The sequence below is a fragment of the Primulina huaijiensis genome, chromosome 18 (assembly GCF_012295235.1).
Source record: "Primulina huaijiensis isolate GDHJ02 chromosome 18, ASM1229523v2, whole genome shotgun sequence".
Taxonomy (NCBI): domain Eukaryota; kingdom Viridiplantae; phylum Streptophyta; class Magnoliopsida; order Lamiales; family Gesneriaceae; genus Primulina; species Primulina huaijiensis.
The window spans coordinates 2851337-2866068 of NC_133323.1; the positions used below are offsets into that span (position 1 = coordinate 2851337).

Sequence of the window (14732 nt, forward strand, 5' to 3'; positions counted from 1 at the left end):
ATTTACTGGATCTTTATAATATGTGGCATGTTAATTATGATAAAAAAAGCTTTCACTTTCTACTTAACACTGATGATATCCATCTTTCTAGATTGCGATAACGGGATTGATTTTGAGCAACACACTTCAGATTGAGAAGGTTAACATGTTGAGAGATGTGATTATCATCTTTTGGAAGCTTTGTGTCACTCTCAATGGTGCAATTTTTGGACTCTCATAAATATAAGTCTGCACACAACAAAATCTCCTCCCCATTGTTTCCTATGCACGCGAATATTTATTGTACGTTCAACATTATTAATTGATAACAAAATATTGGTGTAACTTAAAATGTCCCAAGAAACGAGGCTGATGAGGTGGTTAGGTGGGTTCAGGTTTGCTCTGGCTTTGCGTATATTGTTGCCAAAGATCCTTTTTTTTTTTTGGAGTGGTGGAGATGTCTATCGATACTGTCATACTCTCATTCTGTCAAAACTCTCATGAACACCAAAGAACAGCTCAATATGCAACTCCGCTGTTTATCCACACTCAAAGACGAAGCAAATAAGATGCAGAGGCTTACCTTTTTTTGTGCATTAGCTAATGAAACATATTTTTCAAACCTATTCGAAAGATTGTTTTCGTTATCTTATATTCTTCCGGACTAATAATAATAATAATAATAATAAAATATAAAATATACGACTTTTCATCAACTTTTTAAATTTAAAGCATGGCAATAATTCTGTAAGTATAATTGGCAAAAACTTGTGTGAGACGGTCTTACGGATCGTATTTGTGAGACGGATCTCTTATTTGGGTCATCTATGAAAAAATATTACTTTTTTATGTTAAGAGTATTACTTTATATTGTGAATATGAGTAGGTTTAGACCCGTCTCACAGATTAAGATCCGTGACACGTGAGACCACTCAATATAATTTATTACAAATGAGGTATTAACGACACTGGTTTAGATGCCTCCCCCAGAGCCCAAAGGAATCGCAAAAATCGCATGTTAATTAGCTATTGTTGAACCGAGAAAGCGGATCCGAGTTATTTTGGCTGTTGGGTCCGGGGGACTTCAATCTTCAGGTGAAAAACACAGCGATCTAAACTCCGACATGGATCGAGTCCTAAAAGCTGCACGGGCATCCGGTTCTCTTAATCTTTCCAATCGCTTTCTCAGGTTCCCTTTTTTCGTAGCACATGTTTGAATTCAATGACTTCATAGACATGAATACGAATCACGTTTAAAAAATATGTATAAATTTAGAATTTTCTCTTACTCTCATTTGCATTTTTTTTTTTTTATCATGGCAGGGAAGTTCCAGATGAGGTGTACAGAAGTTTGGATGCCGTGGGTCAAGATGAGAAGTGGTGGGAGGTATTAATAATATCATGGTTTTTTTCCTGTGTCTTTATTTCATTGTTTAATTTCTGATTCTTGTTTGCTACTGTTCCGTGAGTGTTTTCAGGCTGTGGATCTTCAGAAGCTGATTTTGGCGCATAATAGTATTGTATCACTGAAAGAAGACCTTAGAAATTTGTCTTCAGTGTCCATATTGAATGTCAGCCACAATGAGCTTTCACGCCTTCCCTCGGCTATTGGAGAGTATGTTGTTATACCTACTCACCCACTTAATCTGTCTGTGAGTTATGTTTGTATCTGATCTAACATTGGATATTGTTCATTGTCTGTGAAATGTTTGATGCCTTTTGACAGACTCCAGATGCTTAAATCGTTAGATGTATCATTTAATTCAATCGTGGAGATTCCAGAAGCAATTGGATCAGCAACCTCTCTCATTAAGTATGCACATTTTATTATAGATTGGTTGTTCAGAATCTGGACGGCTTATATGTATTGCAGATATCATGCTTGTTCTTTTCTCACCATCTTTAAAAACGTCAACACTCAACAGACATGTAATGTTGATTTCCCTTCTGAAAGGTTTGACTTGTTTGTTTTTGTTCCAGGTTCGACTGTTCTAACAACCAACTCTGCTCTCTCCCGAGTTCCCTAGGAAATTGCGTGAATTTGTCAGAGATTAAGGTGCGCTTTCAGTAGTATTATAGTTTTTAGGCATATTGTTGGTTTTGTTTGTTGAATAACTGTGTGCACTTTGGATACGACACTATTTGGGACGTGTCGTCTTTTTTCGATGATATTTTAATTTATCTGTCCAACTTATCTCTACATGCTGTCGGTACGAGCACCACGATAGAAAACATACAGTTAGAGGCTCTGTGAGGAAGCACTCGACAAATCCTCGTCAATGATGAATTTAGTCTTCACCTTTCATAGAGACCAGTGACACTCCTGTCTATTGTGGGGCCCGCATAGATGTAAGGTCTGTGCTGCACCTGGAGTAAATCTCCACGTCTCCAGGTGCAGCATAGTCTACACACTATTTGTGGGGATGGATAGGACCAGTGACATTCCTGTCTATTTTAGGGATATAATAGTATCAGATTCTTTGCATATTCCAAATTTTTGAAATGTGCTCTCATACTTTCAACCTTGATAAGGTGTCTGTCTGGCTTTCTTTATTTATTTTCACCTTATTGCTGCTAGTTCTGGCAAGTAACAAAATTAGCTTCTCAATACTGATTTTCTTTACCTTAAAAGTAAGGTGTTTGGCATTCTCAATCACATCCTTGCTTGCTCTCTCTTTAGGCGTCTCACTAAATCCATTCAGTCAAGTTGTCTTTGTTACTTAAATTGTTATATTATAATTGTCATACTTATTCTAGCTGATGCTACCTACTAACAACTTTGATCTTCACTGCCTCATGGAACAAAATACTTGGCTATTACCATACAATTGAACTTACTACTCTTAGACTGAGCATCTATGTTTGCGCAACTCTGCACAATCGCAATCCTCAGCTTTAGCATTATATTTCGGTTGGATATATGCTTATGAGAATTGCAAGTTTTCTAAAAGAGGTTTTTGTGATCTTATCAGGTATCAAACAACAATATATCTTGCTTGCCAGAAGAACTAGCAAATTGTTCGATGTTAACAAAGTTGAATGTTGAGGTAGTTGAAGCTTCATCTTTTGTTGATTTATCTGTTATTCTTTATTTATTTTGTCAATTGTTATAATCTGCCAAGGATTTTAAGAATGTTATTTATTCTTTCTCCAGGGAAACAAGCTAGAAACACTATCCAATAATGTCATTGCATCATGCACTATGCTTACCGAACTTAATGCATGTAAGACCTATTCCTGCCTTCCACTTTGTTATTCTGTTTCTGGAACTTTAATTACATTACTGAATTTGAACTTTTTTAAAGCAAAAAACATGCTAAGCAGCATTCCTGAGAGTGTTGGATGCCTTTCACGTTTAATTCGGTTTGAGCTTCACCAAAACAGTGAGTAAACCCGGTTTGTAATGATCTATCCAATGAAATGCTCTAAGTTTAATGACATTCCTTTCACTCTCTTATTGCTTTTCTGTTCATGTGGCATTGGCTGAGATTCTACCCACACATATATAATTCCGCAGGACTATCCTCAATTCCATCATCAATTAAGGGTTGTTCATCCCTGTTAGAGTTTTACATAGGGTTGGTTTGATTTCTCTGTCACAGTTCAATTATCAGGGTTTTCTGGACTATTCCCATTTTTGTTTTGAAAATGATTAGCATAATTTCCTTCTCTTTGATTTGTTATTTTTACAGGTGTAATGCTTTGACTTCATTACCAGCAGAAATTGGATCATTGACTCAGTTGGGGACATTTGATTTGCAGTCAAACCAGGTAGCTATTTCAATAGAGTGTTCAAAATTCTACAAATACGTCCTAACTTTCTATATTACCTGGGGAAATACGAGTCTCTTTTTTATGTCTGTCAAATTCGTTGAAGCTTTATTTCAGTATTAACTGGTTGTAAGGAGGTGATATCATTGGTCAGTTAGTCTTTTGTTGTAAATTAACCTTTTGTGTGTGGCTGTATGCAGCTGAAAGAGTTTCCTGTGGAGGCATGCAGTCTGCATCTTTCAGTTCTAGACCTGTCTAATAATTCATTATCTGGTTTGCCCCTTGAGATCGGTAAGGTTAGCATCTTATATATATATATATATATATTAAGCGAGAGGCCCCTATACTAACCGAATTTGGTATGGCTTGGTGTCACCAAACTAAATTTCCATATCTAAATCTATAATTATCATATCTCACCTGCTTTTAAAATTTTTGAAAGTACTAACATTTTGTTATCTTATCTAAACTTTTAAATATTTAATCATCATATCACTCCTAACTTAGAAAATTTATTATAAAAAATATAGATTTAAAAATAATATTTATTTAACGTTAAAAACTTTTTTATATATGTGCACGCATCCCGTGCAAGGGGCACTAGTTCCAATTAAACATAGGTGTACACTAGTTAAATTCTCATGCTGTGGATATTTTGTGATTTTTGACTTGAAATTGCTTGCATCTCTTTAAGATAAACCAATTTTTCCTCGGGATGACTTATGATCAACATAACTCAGCATTAGGTTTGGATTAATATTCTGCACTTTGTCTATTTTAGTCTTGGCTTGATGCAGTCAACAAATAATGTTGGCGTTTCCACTGCTTCTTTTCCGGAACTGGAGTTTTTACTTTTTCGTATTTTTTGGCTCCCTGTAGTGTGTGTGTGTCCCTAGAAGAGGTGGTTTTTGCATTTAAAATATTTTGAAATATATTGAGATTTCTTTACAGAGTTAAGAATGAGTCAGTGCTAGAGAATCTGTCACTGATGTTAACTGTCGTCCTTTACTGAAAATCAGTGAAAAATTTGCTACAGGCCTCCTGGCTCAGTGGCACTCAGTGTCCTAATATAGAACAAGGTCCCCTCCCCCCAAAAAAATATCCAAAAAAGAAAATCAGTTGAAAATCCTCAATGTCATTGGTTTGACTGTGAAATAGCAAGTGTGTGTTAAATACATTCTAACAGCTTAACATCAGGTAAAGCTTAAAACTAATCCCCTACTTTCCATTCTCACCAAATTACCTTACTTTTCTTGAAAGAATCCATGTATATCTTTTTGTTTTGTTCCAATCTGTTGCTTTATGTTAATTCATTACCTAATATTAGCTATAACTTGATATCTAGGCTTGATGACAACACTGCACAAACTTTTACTCACTGGGAACCCACTGCGAACACTTCGGAGGTTTAAGCCACTGTTTTGTTCGTTTGATTTGGCATGCTTCAAGGTTGTTCAGGGGTTGACTGCACATTTTTTTCTTGTTCAGTTCCTTGGTATCTGGACCTACACCTGCTCTATTGAGGTATCTTCGAAGTAGACTACCAACTGCTGAAGGTGCGTCTTGTTTCTAGAGTCAGTTAATCTCCTCCAAGGTAATTTTTTGCTATATCTTTTCACATGAATTAATCATGCTGTGGTGCAGAGTCTGCAGCTACCACATCAGTGAAAGAGGATGTTGTTTCCATGGCTGCTCGATTGTCTCTGACATCAAAAGTAACCTCCTATAATATAGATGTTTGGGGTTAATCTCGTTTTTCAAAATTAATGCTTTTTATTTGTGGTATATTTGAGCCTCTATGATATGTAAGAGAAAGGTCAAACAAAATTAAATAAATGTATGGATGAGCCTACAACGCAAAATTCAATATAAGACTGTCAAATATTTGATTTAAGTAGTCAGTAATCACGTATCACGTAGTGCACACATTTTATTTCATTTAAATATCAAAACTTGAATTTTTTTACTAAAAATTAGATATTTTGGTTAAATTTAATGATGATATATACAATGCTTAAATAAATATTAACTCCATCTTGGTTAATTAAAAATAAATGGGTTGTGTATACCAATCAATAACACCTTAGAGTGGCGACGCACCAAAGGTATCACTCTAAGGTCTTCTTGTTTAAAATGTAGTGTACATGCATGCTCTAACAATTTTTAATTTCTTTAGTTTTTTTAATTGTCAGGAAATTTCTTTGACTGAACTTAGCTTGGATGTGATCCCATCTGATGTATGGAAGTCAAGTGACATTACAAAGATAAATCTTTCAGGAAATTCAATTGCAGAATTACCCTTGGAAATTAAGTCCTTTGTTTCTCTTGAGGTAGTCAGTGAATCTATTACATTCTTCTTCTTTACATAAAAGCCTAAAGAAATATGTTAGCTTTTGGATGTAAAGATTTTTTGGTTGCATCCATATGATAAAACCCAATTTCTGTATTCAGATTCTTTTGTGCTTTTGATACTCAAATGGACCGTAATTTCACGAAATTTTGATATGGTTAAGTTTATGTATCCACGTTCTTGGGAGTCCCAACTCCCTACTTAATATGCAGGATCATCTAATTTTTGTATTTTTATTTTTGAAGTGCATTACCTTTATCTACATTTTCAGAAGATGCTGTTTGTTGATGGATATGACTGATGATGTGATGTTTTTAATCCTTTAGACTACCTACTTCTTAAGCTTTCAGTATTGATATGATGCCGTACAAAAACTTAACTGAAGTCTGCATCATGATCTAGAATACTGCCTAGGAAGGGATTAACTGTTTGTGAATTGATCATTTTTTTTCTTTATTAAACTGTAGAATTACAGCTAGACTTCTATTTCCAAGTTAGCTGCCGTGTGGTACTTTATAATATCTTTTATTGAATACATTTTTACTGCAGGCTTTGATTCTGTCGAAGAACAAGATAGTAGAGTGGCCTGGTGCAGTTTTGTCATCACTTCCTAAACTAATATGCTTGAAACTTGATGGAAATCCACTCAAAAAGGTGGAATAATGCTACAATGTTTTGTTGTTTCTTGTACTACTCTACCCTTCCTTTTTTGGTACTTTTGGGGAGACGGGGCTAGGCGCCTTTTTTTCAGTCAAGTAAAACTTTTGCTTAGCAAATGAGTATCTTTGTTCAAATTGCATATTCTTTCTCCAAATGCTGGTGTTTGAATCTTTATGCTGTCTCCCTAGTTATACTTGTTTCTCATATAAAATATTTATACCTTCCCACTGTGAGAGAACCAATTAGTTTTTGAATAAAATCATTAATGCCACTCTTTAATCAGTTTGCAAGCCAGTTAGGGATGTGCTGTTTATCATTCATTTTTTGGTCTATCCATTTTTTGAATTGGTCATTCGGTACCAGGGATGACTGAGATGGAAAAATAATGAAAAATAAACATATAGAATTCTTTTCTGGTGTATTATTGCAAAAGATGAAATCAAAGGAATTATAACATTCCATAGGAAGATGGGAGGTAGATTTTCTGTCTTTCTTTTTTATGTTTTCAATGCTTAAGACTGTAAGAATCAGATGGGATTAGATTTGAAACTTTATGAAAGGCTAGATATTTAATTGTGAAGGTGCGTCCCTGTATTAGCAGAAAGATAAATTACCGTTTTCAATCTTCATTGAACATGTGGTAAAAGGAACCTTTTCCAGGGATAATGATCTGTAGAGTCTCATGTTTTACCCCGAGTTGCTCATGTTTGTTTCTTCGAATATCTTAAGTAAAGCCTACTTGCTTGTATTTTATCTCATTATATCTGCTTATTTCTTATCTTTTTTCATAATAGATCCCATCAGATGGCTTTGCAGCTGCCTCCAAGCTCCAGGTTCTTGATTTGAGTGGGACTGCAGGTTCTTTACCAGAAAACCCAGAATTTTCAAGTTTATCAGAGCTGCAGGAACTTTACCTGAGGTCTGTTAATTGAATATTTATTTCTTTCGAACTTGTTTCATCTGCATGTTAAATTTCTGTTGTTTATCTTTCTTTTTCTACTTTCTGGGCAGACGGATGCAAATTTCAGCATTTCCTTTGGATATAATTTCCTTACAGCTTCTAAGGATTCTTGATTTGAGTCAAAATTCACTTCAATTGATTCCAGCAGTAATATTTTCTCACTGAATGATTTATTTCCTTTCAGTTTTAGCTATCCTGATCTCCACTTGAATGTCTGCTTGATGATTTGGATCCCCCTCATATATTTACGGCTTTCTTAATGGTGTTTCCTGTATCGTGTATATATATTTATAGATTGAGTGTTGTACTACATTGTCCAAGCATATAGTGGGGCATTGTGTGACTTGTAAGTTGTAACCAACGAGTTAGAAATTATTTAGAAATTCCCTTTTGAATGCAATTGGTTGGAATCTAGTCTGTAAGCACCATGCCACCATTGGCAGCTCTTCATAACAAAAAGGAAATATTGAAGGAATACATAGCGCCCAGGATTCTTGTGATAAATCTAATCGAAAAAATATGGGGAACAAAAATATGTCATCAACTTTAGGATTCTCCTTTTCACCTTAAAAATCTTTTTGATTTGAAAGACAAAAAAATATGGTACTATCAATGAAGATAGCTCCGATGAAGTTTAGTTTTGCTGCCAACAATGAGTAGATGTCAAATCCATCTGATAACATTCATAAGCGTCAATTCTGTATGAATATTCACCAAAACCTTGAATTATGGAATAGATTTGATACATATAGCTTCACACAGCCTGTATGGTGCTCGTAAACGAAAGCAGGCGACACAAAATTTCCAAATTGATTTCCTATAGATCTTCAGGCACAAAATTCCTATGTGGATCAAAAGATTTCAAAAGATATTCTCCTTTCATTCGATATCTGCAAAGTTACTTCATCAGATAAGCAGATAAAATACAAGGTCTGTGAATTTTTTTGGATTTTTCATGCTGGATAATGAATTTTGATCAGATGGATCATAAATCATTTACTAAATTTGATATAACTTCTGCTTATGATATTATTAGTATTATTGTTTTTACTACTTCTGTTATTGATAATAAAACTTTATGGTTATTTATGGTATGATTACTGTATTACTAGTCATAGTTAATATTATTACTTCCTCTCCCAATTGTTATCTTATTTCTGTAGTTGTTCTCTTGGTCTCTTGCACTATCTCTGCTACCTTTTTACTTGGAATCTTACGATACTCGGTGTTGAGCCAATTAAACTACAAATTACACCGACTCTTCCATATTTCATGTTCTGCAGAGCATAAAAAGCCTGACTTCTCTTGCAGAGCTTGACCTTTCAGACAATAATATTTCTTCAGTTCCACCAGAACTGGTTAGCACCATAGCCCTTAAAGTTCAATCTTGTTGGTGTTGTATTTGCCATGAGTTGCATGGTTCTTGAATTCATTTGCACAAACATTGATTATATCCACTGTAATGATGATGTGCTGTACATTATCCAAAGCTTTATATATATTTTTTACCTTAAATATTAATACTATTTTCATAAGATAATATCAGGTACGGGAATATATAAAAGGCATACTTGATACATTTGATAAATTGTTTCCACAGCATTTTATCAAAATACCCCTTTCTGCTTACTGCAGGGCAATGAAGAACTAAGCGTGTAGACTATTTCTATGAAGTGCTAACTTCTAAAAATATCGAGTTTCCCCTGAAAATATTTTAAGCCGAGTAGGAGGAAAGAAAAAATCGTTGTACTACTGTATATATTTTCCTTGCTAGTTTTTCCCTCGTCTCCCATACCTTTTTTGGAGAGGGATTTAATTTATTTAAATATTTAGCAATGGCTGCCTTGATTTTTCGGTTTTGCAGGGTTTGCTCGAACCCAGCCTGCAGGTGTTGAGACTTGATGGAAACCCATTGAGAAGGTATAAGGAAATTTAGAGAGGCCTAGTTTTAAAAAAAATAATTGCGCAGACCCATTTGTGCAAATCTCCCAATACATTTCAAAACTTATTCTAGGGTTTAGTATCATCAAACGATAAATGTAGTTTAGAGCTATCATAAATGACAAATATGACTGATATCAAGCAGCAACCAGAATTTTCCTCACTTAATAAAATTGAATTTGAGCAGGCGAATCTACACAATTTAATTAAGAAACTTAAATTTCTAGACATAAAAATCACCATTTGTGATTGGCTTACAAACAATTTCCACTGGAGGAGGCATCACACTTTCAGATCTACAGTCCTATTTACTTTACTTGTGGCATGAGTACCTGACTTTTTGCTTACAAATGACTGCAACAAAATTTTGTTCATTCTCTGTCAGATTTGTGATCTCTGTTGCGTCAGGTATCATCCTGACATTTGGAATCTTATAACCATTATTCACTAGGGTCTAGGAGGAAGCATAAAACTTAATGAACATTAAGATGGAATGTACAGGAATCTCTTTCACTGGTAAATGACCTTCAGTTTATTGAATAAATAAAATAGAAATCATGTGGACTGCAGATTTCAAGTTGTTACCTAGAGTTTCGTGTTAATGCTTTCCAAAATGTCCTAAAATAATAAAATATTTAGCTATTTCCTGAAATGATGTCATTCCATCAACTACTTATTTTTGTTTACACTAATTCTTCTATCTGTTTCTGTTAAGGTTGGCATTATCTTGATGAGTAATACCTGAGATTTTTCCATTGAAGAATAACCTACTTAAATGGTTTTTGATTTGGCCCCTCCCGCTTTTTATGATCCTCCAATTTTTTGAATGATCTTCTATCTATTTGTCCCTTTATAATGTTAGGAGTTTTTTCTGTCGATTTATTTCGAAAATACATCGAAGTTCCATTCTGGGAACATTTAGCGGATATAATTATTCCATGGTTTGACCATTGTTGAATTCCATTTAAAATATTAAGTTTTACAATCACGATCCATTTCTTGCTTCACGCATGTAGAGAATGGCTCGAATTTATTGAATATTTTAAACTTAAATTATTGAAGCATGTCTTTCAACTATGGTGGCAATTTATAGCAAGTTTGTAATGATGTTTGTATGGTTTGAACTATTCCTCCAGCATTCGGAGGGCGATTTTGGACAGAGGAACAAAAGCTGTCTTGAAATATTTGAAGGAGAAACTTGTTGAGCAATAACAAGGCTGCATTTTCCAGTATGATTATGGATTGATGAGTTGAGTTGGAAAACAATTTAATTTTTTTCCAATGTGGTTGCTGGGGTGTTTTATGCTGCATCTCTTGAGTTGCTTCGTCCAATGAATGTGATGTATTGTTTGTGTGTGCGCTATGATTTAGATCTTCCGATCTGTGATACCAATATACATATTTATTGTAAATCCACAGAACGCGTGTGTAGGCAATGCTGGCATCATGCCATGCATGCCAAAATATGTTTATCGGTAATCTGTGATTCAAAATAATTAGTTTTCACTCGTTGTTCTGGAACCACGTCCCATACGAATCTCTGCTATTTGCTGGGACAGAATACGATTATTTTTCAAAAGAAGAAAAAAAAGACTAGATACCGATATCTGTACATGTTGATGTTGCTGATAGTTATATTCGCCGACCGTGCACTCGGGTAATAATAGATGGTCCAACTATTTTTTCAAAAGAAGAAAAAAAGACTAGATACCGATATCTGTACATGTTGCCGATAGTTAATATTCGCCGACCGTGCACTCGGGGTAATAATAGATGGTCCAAATATATAGAAGAATATGTTATCAATGATTGACACTTTGCGACCACGATATGGAATCACATCCCAGAAATAGCGATGCTCAGAGACTTGAAATTTATTTAGGTATCCCTTAGTTCAGGGATAGGATAAGTGTAAGATTTGTCAAGACAGTGATAGTACTATGAAAGCACTGCTAGAAAATATTGAAGATTCTCTGACTTAAAGAAAAGGATGAAAAAAGCATTAGAAAGTGGAATGATAAATGGGAATAGCACAATCAAAGAATGCGAATATTCAGAAAGAAAGAAAAAAAAGGATTCAAAGATGCTTTATAAACTATGACTTATGGTTGAATATGCTTTGGAACTTTTTTAAAAAGATTGCAAAATAATGCTCTGCTCATGCTGTCTTGGTCCAACATAAGCCACACCGCATGTGATGGAACAAGTGCATTTGACTTTCTAATCAACTTATTTTAGTATTGCTTTCTAATTATTTTTTTATTAAAAAAAAACATTATGATGTTAGATATTTGATATGCTCATATATTTGGTTGCATGGTGTCCATTTCAGTTGTCATTTAAACAAGACTAGGTTTCTTGTGTTACGGTCTTACGAATCTTTATCTGTGAGACGGGTCAATTCTACCGATATTAACAATAAAAAGTAATACTCTTAACATAAAAAGTAATATTTTTTCATGGATGACTCAAATAAGAGATCTGTCTCACAAAATACGATCCGTGAGACCGTTTCACACAAGTTTTTGCCTTTAAACAAAGGGTGTGCGTGATTGAATACTTAACTGCTTCTTGAAAAATACTTTAAAGTATGTTTTAAGATTTGATTCAGTAATAATTCTCAATATATCTATACTGTCAGTTTCTTAATTTATCGTCGGTGTCAACTTATAAGTTTATCTTATTATCTTACTTAAATATATTTAATTAAAGTAGAAACTCCTGTACTAACTAACTTTTAATTGATTTAATGAAATATTATTTAAAATTACAATTATATCCTAATTATATAACTTTATTGATAAAACTTTTTTCTAAAATAGTTTTTTTTTATTTTTTAATCTCCAAACATATCTTTATTTATATTTTTAAATACAATCCTATTTATTTTTAAATTTTTAAATATTCTCTCGCTCTTAACAAAAAAAATATATAAAACATCTTTAATTTGAAAATAACAAAAAATATCATATTTAAACATATAGTTCAACTGCATAAACACAAATCTAAACCGTGTAATATCTCTTATTACACGGTTTGTTACATAAGATAATTTTCCATGCAAGGACTAATTTTCATGTAAAACCAATTTGAACTTGACCCGACAATTATTTACTATTCATTGCACGATGGCATCAAGACCCTCTTATTTCGAATGACATATAAATTTATATATTATTAATATAAAGTAGCACCATGTATTTTTTAAAATAATATATTAATATGCATCCTTCACTTGATATGCAATGTATAAGAAAGAGATGGAAACACGAAAGTTGAATAAATGATTAAAAAACACCCAAGTTCATTCGTAACTCCAACATGGGAAAGTACAACCTAAAAAACGAGTCCAATCATAGGAGAACGTCAAATAAATCCAGACAACCAGTCTGATTCAGTGTTCCTTTGTTCCATAATTCCTACTTCAAAATTAAGTGCTCTAAAATTTCACACACACAAAAAAAACATTTAAGTGCTAAATGTTTTATATTATTCGTATATATAAAAATGTCTTGATCCTTCCTATATATGATATTAAATACGGAATTTCCAATTGAAATGATGTGACTCAATAACCAGAGGGTGCAATGCAACATGTTTTGTTTGCTCTAAAGCAATAACACATGGTTGTAGTCCCTACTCGGAAAGGATGCTTTTCCCGCTGTGTTTTTTGGAATTTCGACAATTTCACGATAGTTGCAGAACATTTTTTGTCATTTTTTTTCAACTTTTTCCAATTTTTTTCAATTAACTTTTTTTTAAAATTATATGATATTTCTGTTTGTATCATAAAAGTACTCGAGACTTTTCCGCGAAATGTTAATGAAACTGAAACAACCACCTCCACGACCGTAAACCATGCTTACATCCACTCCAATGATGAGTGTATAGAGAAATTCTAAAGTTGAGAAATACAATATTGTATACATACATATATTATATACTAGTTACCCTGCACACACGATATCATTATCGATAGACTAAAGTGAAATTTGATATTATGACAAGATTAAATTGATATTTGAATAGTTGAAATAAAAAAATAAAAATAAAAGTGTGTCTTGAAATTTTTTTTAAAAAAAAAACAAAAATATAATATTAATATCATATAAAGATAAAATTGAAAGAAAAAATTGATATCTTTTATGTGGTTACTATCATGTCTTTTAACTTTAATAAAATAGAATATATATTATATATAAGCAGTAATAATAACTATAATTATGAACTACTAAGTACTATATTACTCTCCATCAAACTAACAACAAAAAGACAACGCGTGCCGATAGGCAAATCCACCCGAAGACTTTTAAAACTCAAATCAAACGATTGACGAATTCAGGAGAAACAGTCAAAAATTTAACCAACGAAAAAAATGATATTGATTGTTAAAGTTTGACCATATATTTCGAGGAAGAAAAAATACGACAAATCCAAATCTCATGATAGCCTACAATTTCATAACATTAATATGTCGATATCATCACAATTTGTTTCCACCAATGATTCACGCAATAATATTAGTAAATATTTTTTTCTTCCCTTTTTCAACTATTAATTAAAAAAAAACACACACACACACAAACTCGGATCATATTATCTTATCTATGAGCAGTGACCAGAGTCTCTATGAATCTCAACCCATCAAACCTGGGCGCAAATTTATCCGAAGACGAGGCGCCCTGCACTGCTGAATCCTCGTTACTTTTCCTTTGGAAACAATCCTACAAATTAAAAGGCATTATAAGATCGAAAAAATCCACACACAAAAAAACAATTCAAACAACAATTATATTCATCCATATCATATAGATCGTGGTCACCGAATAGAAACCATACTAATTACCTCATGAGGAAAGTGAATTTTTGAGGAGGATGAACAAGAATTGGAGATGGCAGTTGCGGAAGCAGCGGCAACAGAAGCTGCGAAGATTCCTGATTTCTTCATGACTTTGTTAATCTCCCTTATGAATATTGATCAGAGAAATTTGTTGGTTTGGGTGAAGAAATTAATGGGGACAGGCAGAAAGGAAGTTGGGGGAAGAGTGAATAATAATTAATTAAATAGGA

General features: G+C 33.4%; 2 protein-coding genes across 2 annotated transcripts; one reads left to right on the forward strand and one right to left on the reverse strand.

The window, feature by feature from the left end:
• The first annotated feature begins 925 nt into the window (after positions 1 to 925).
• On the forward strand, positions 926 to 11021 carry LOC140964467 (plant intracellular Ras-group-related LRR protein 6). The gene is made up of 21 exons (XM_073424292.1): positions 926 to 1168; positions 1303 to 1366; positions 1458 to 1594; positions 1706 to 1792; positions 1960 to 2035; positions 2952 to 3026; positions 3134 to 3203; positions 3285 to 3362; positions 3497 to 3557; positions 3672 to 3750; positions 3951 to 4041; positions 5096 to 5156; positions 5239 to 5306; positions 5395 to 5465; positions 5943 to 6080; positions 6650 to 6754; positions 7555 to 7679; positions 7772 to 7868; positions 9005 to 9079; positions 9586 to 9641; positions 10799 to 11021. The coding sequence occupies exons 1-21, from the start codon at positions 1104 to 1106 to the stop codon at positions 10872 to 10874; spliced, it is 1755 nt and encodes a 584-aa protein (XP_073280393.1). The 5' UTR covers positions 926 to 1103; the 3' UTR covers positions 10875 to 11021.
• A 3197-nt stretch (positions 11022 to 14218) lies between these two features.
• LOC140964953 (uncharacterized) lies at positions 14219 to 14732 on the reverse strand. The gene is made up of 2 exons (XM_073424953.1): positions 14509 to 14732; positions 14219 to 14386 (listed from the first exon to the last, which is right to left on the reverse strand). Exons 1-2 carry the CDS (start codon positions 14608 to 14610, stop codon positions 14264 to 14266), a joined length of 225 nt encoding a protein of 74 aa, XP_073281054.1. The 5' UTR covers positions 14611 to 14732; the 3' UTR covers positions 14219 to 14263.

What these genes read in the sequence shown, in the direction of transcription:
- LOC140964467 (XM_073424292.1), top strand. Translation starts at nt 1,104, where the DNA reads ATGGATCGAGTCCTAAAAGCTGCACGGGCATCCGGTTCTCTTAATCTT. An exon ending in CTTCCCTCGGCTATTGGAGA is followed by an intron (nt 1,595 to 1,705) that starts GTATGTTGTTAT and finishes GCCTTTTGACAG; the next exon opens with ACTCCAGATGCTTAAATCGT. An exon ending in CTGTTAGAGTTTTACATAGG is followed by an intron (nt 3,558 to 3,671) that starts GTTGGTTTGATT and finishes TTATTTTTACAG; the next exon opens with GTGTAATGCTTTGACTTCAT.
- LOC140964953 (XM_073424953.1), bottom strand. Translation starts at nt 14,610, where the DNA reads ATGAAGAAATCAGGAATCTTCGCAGCTTCTGTTGCCGCTGCTTCCGCA. An exon ending in AAATTCACTTTCCTCATGAG is followed by an intron (nt 14,387 to 14,508) that starts GTAATTAGTATG and finishes TTTAATTTGTAG; the next exon opens with GATTGTTTCCAAAGGAAAAG.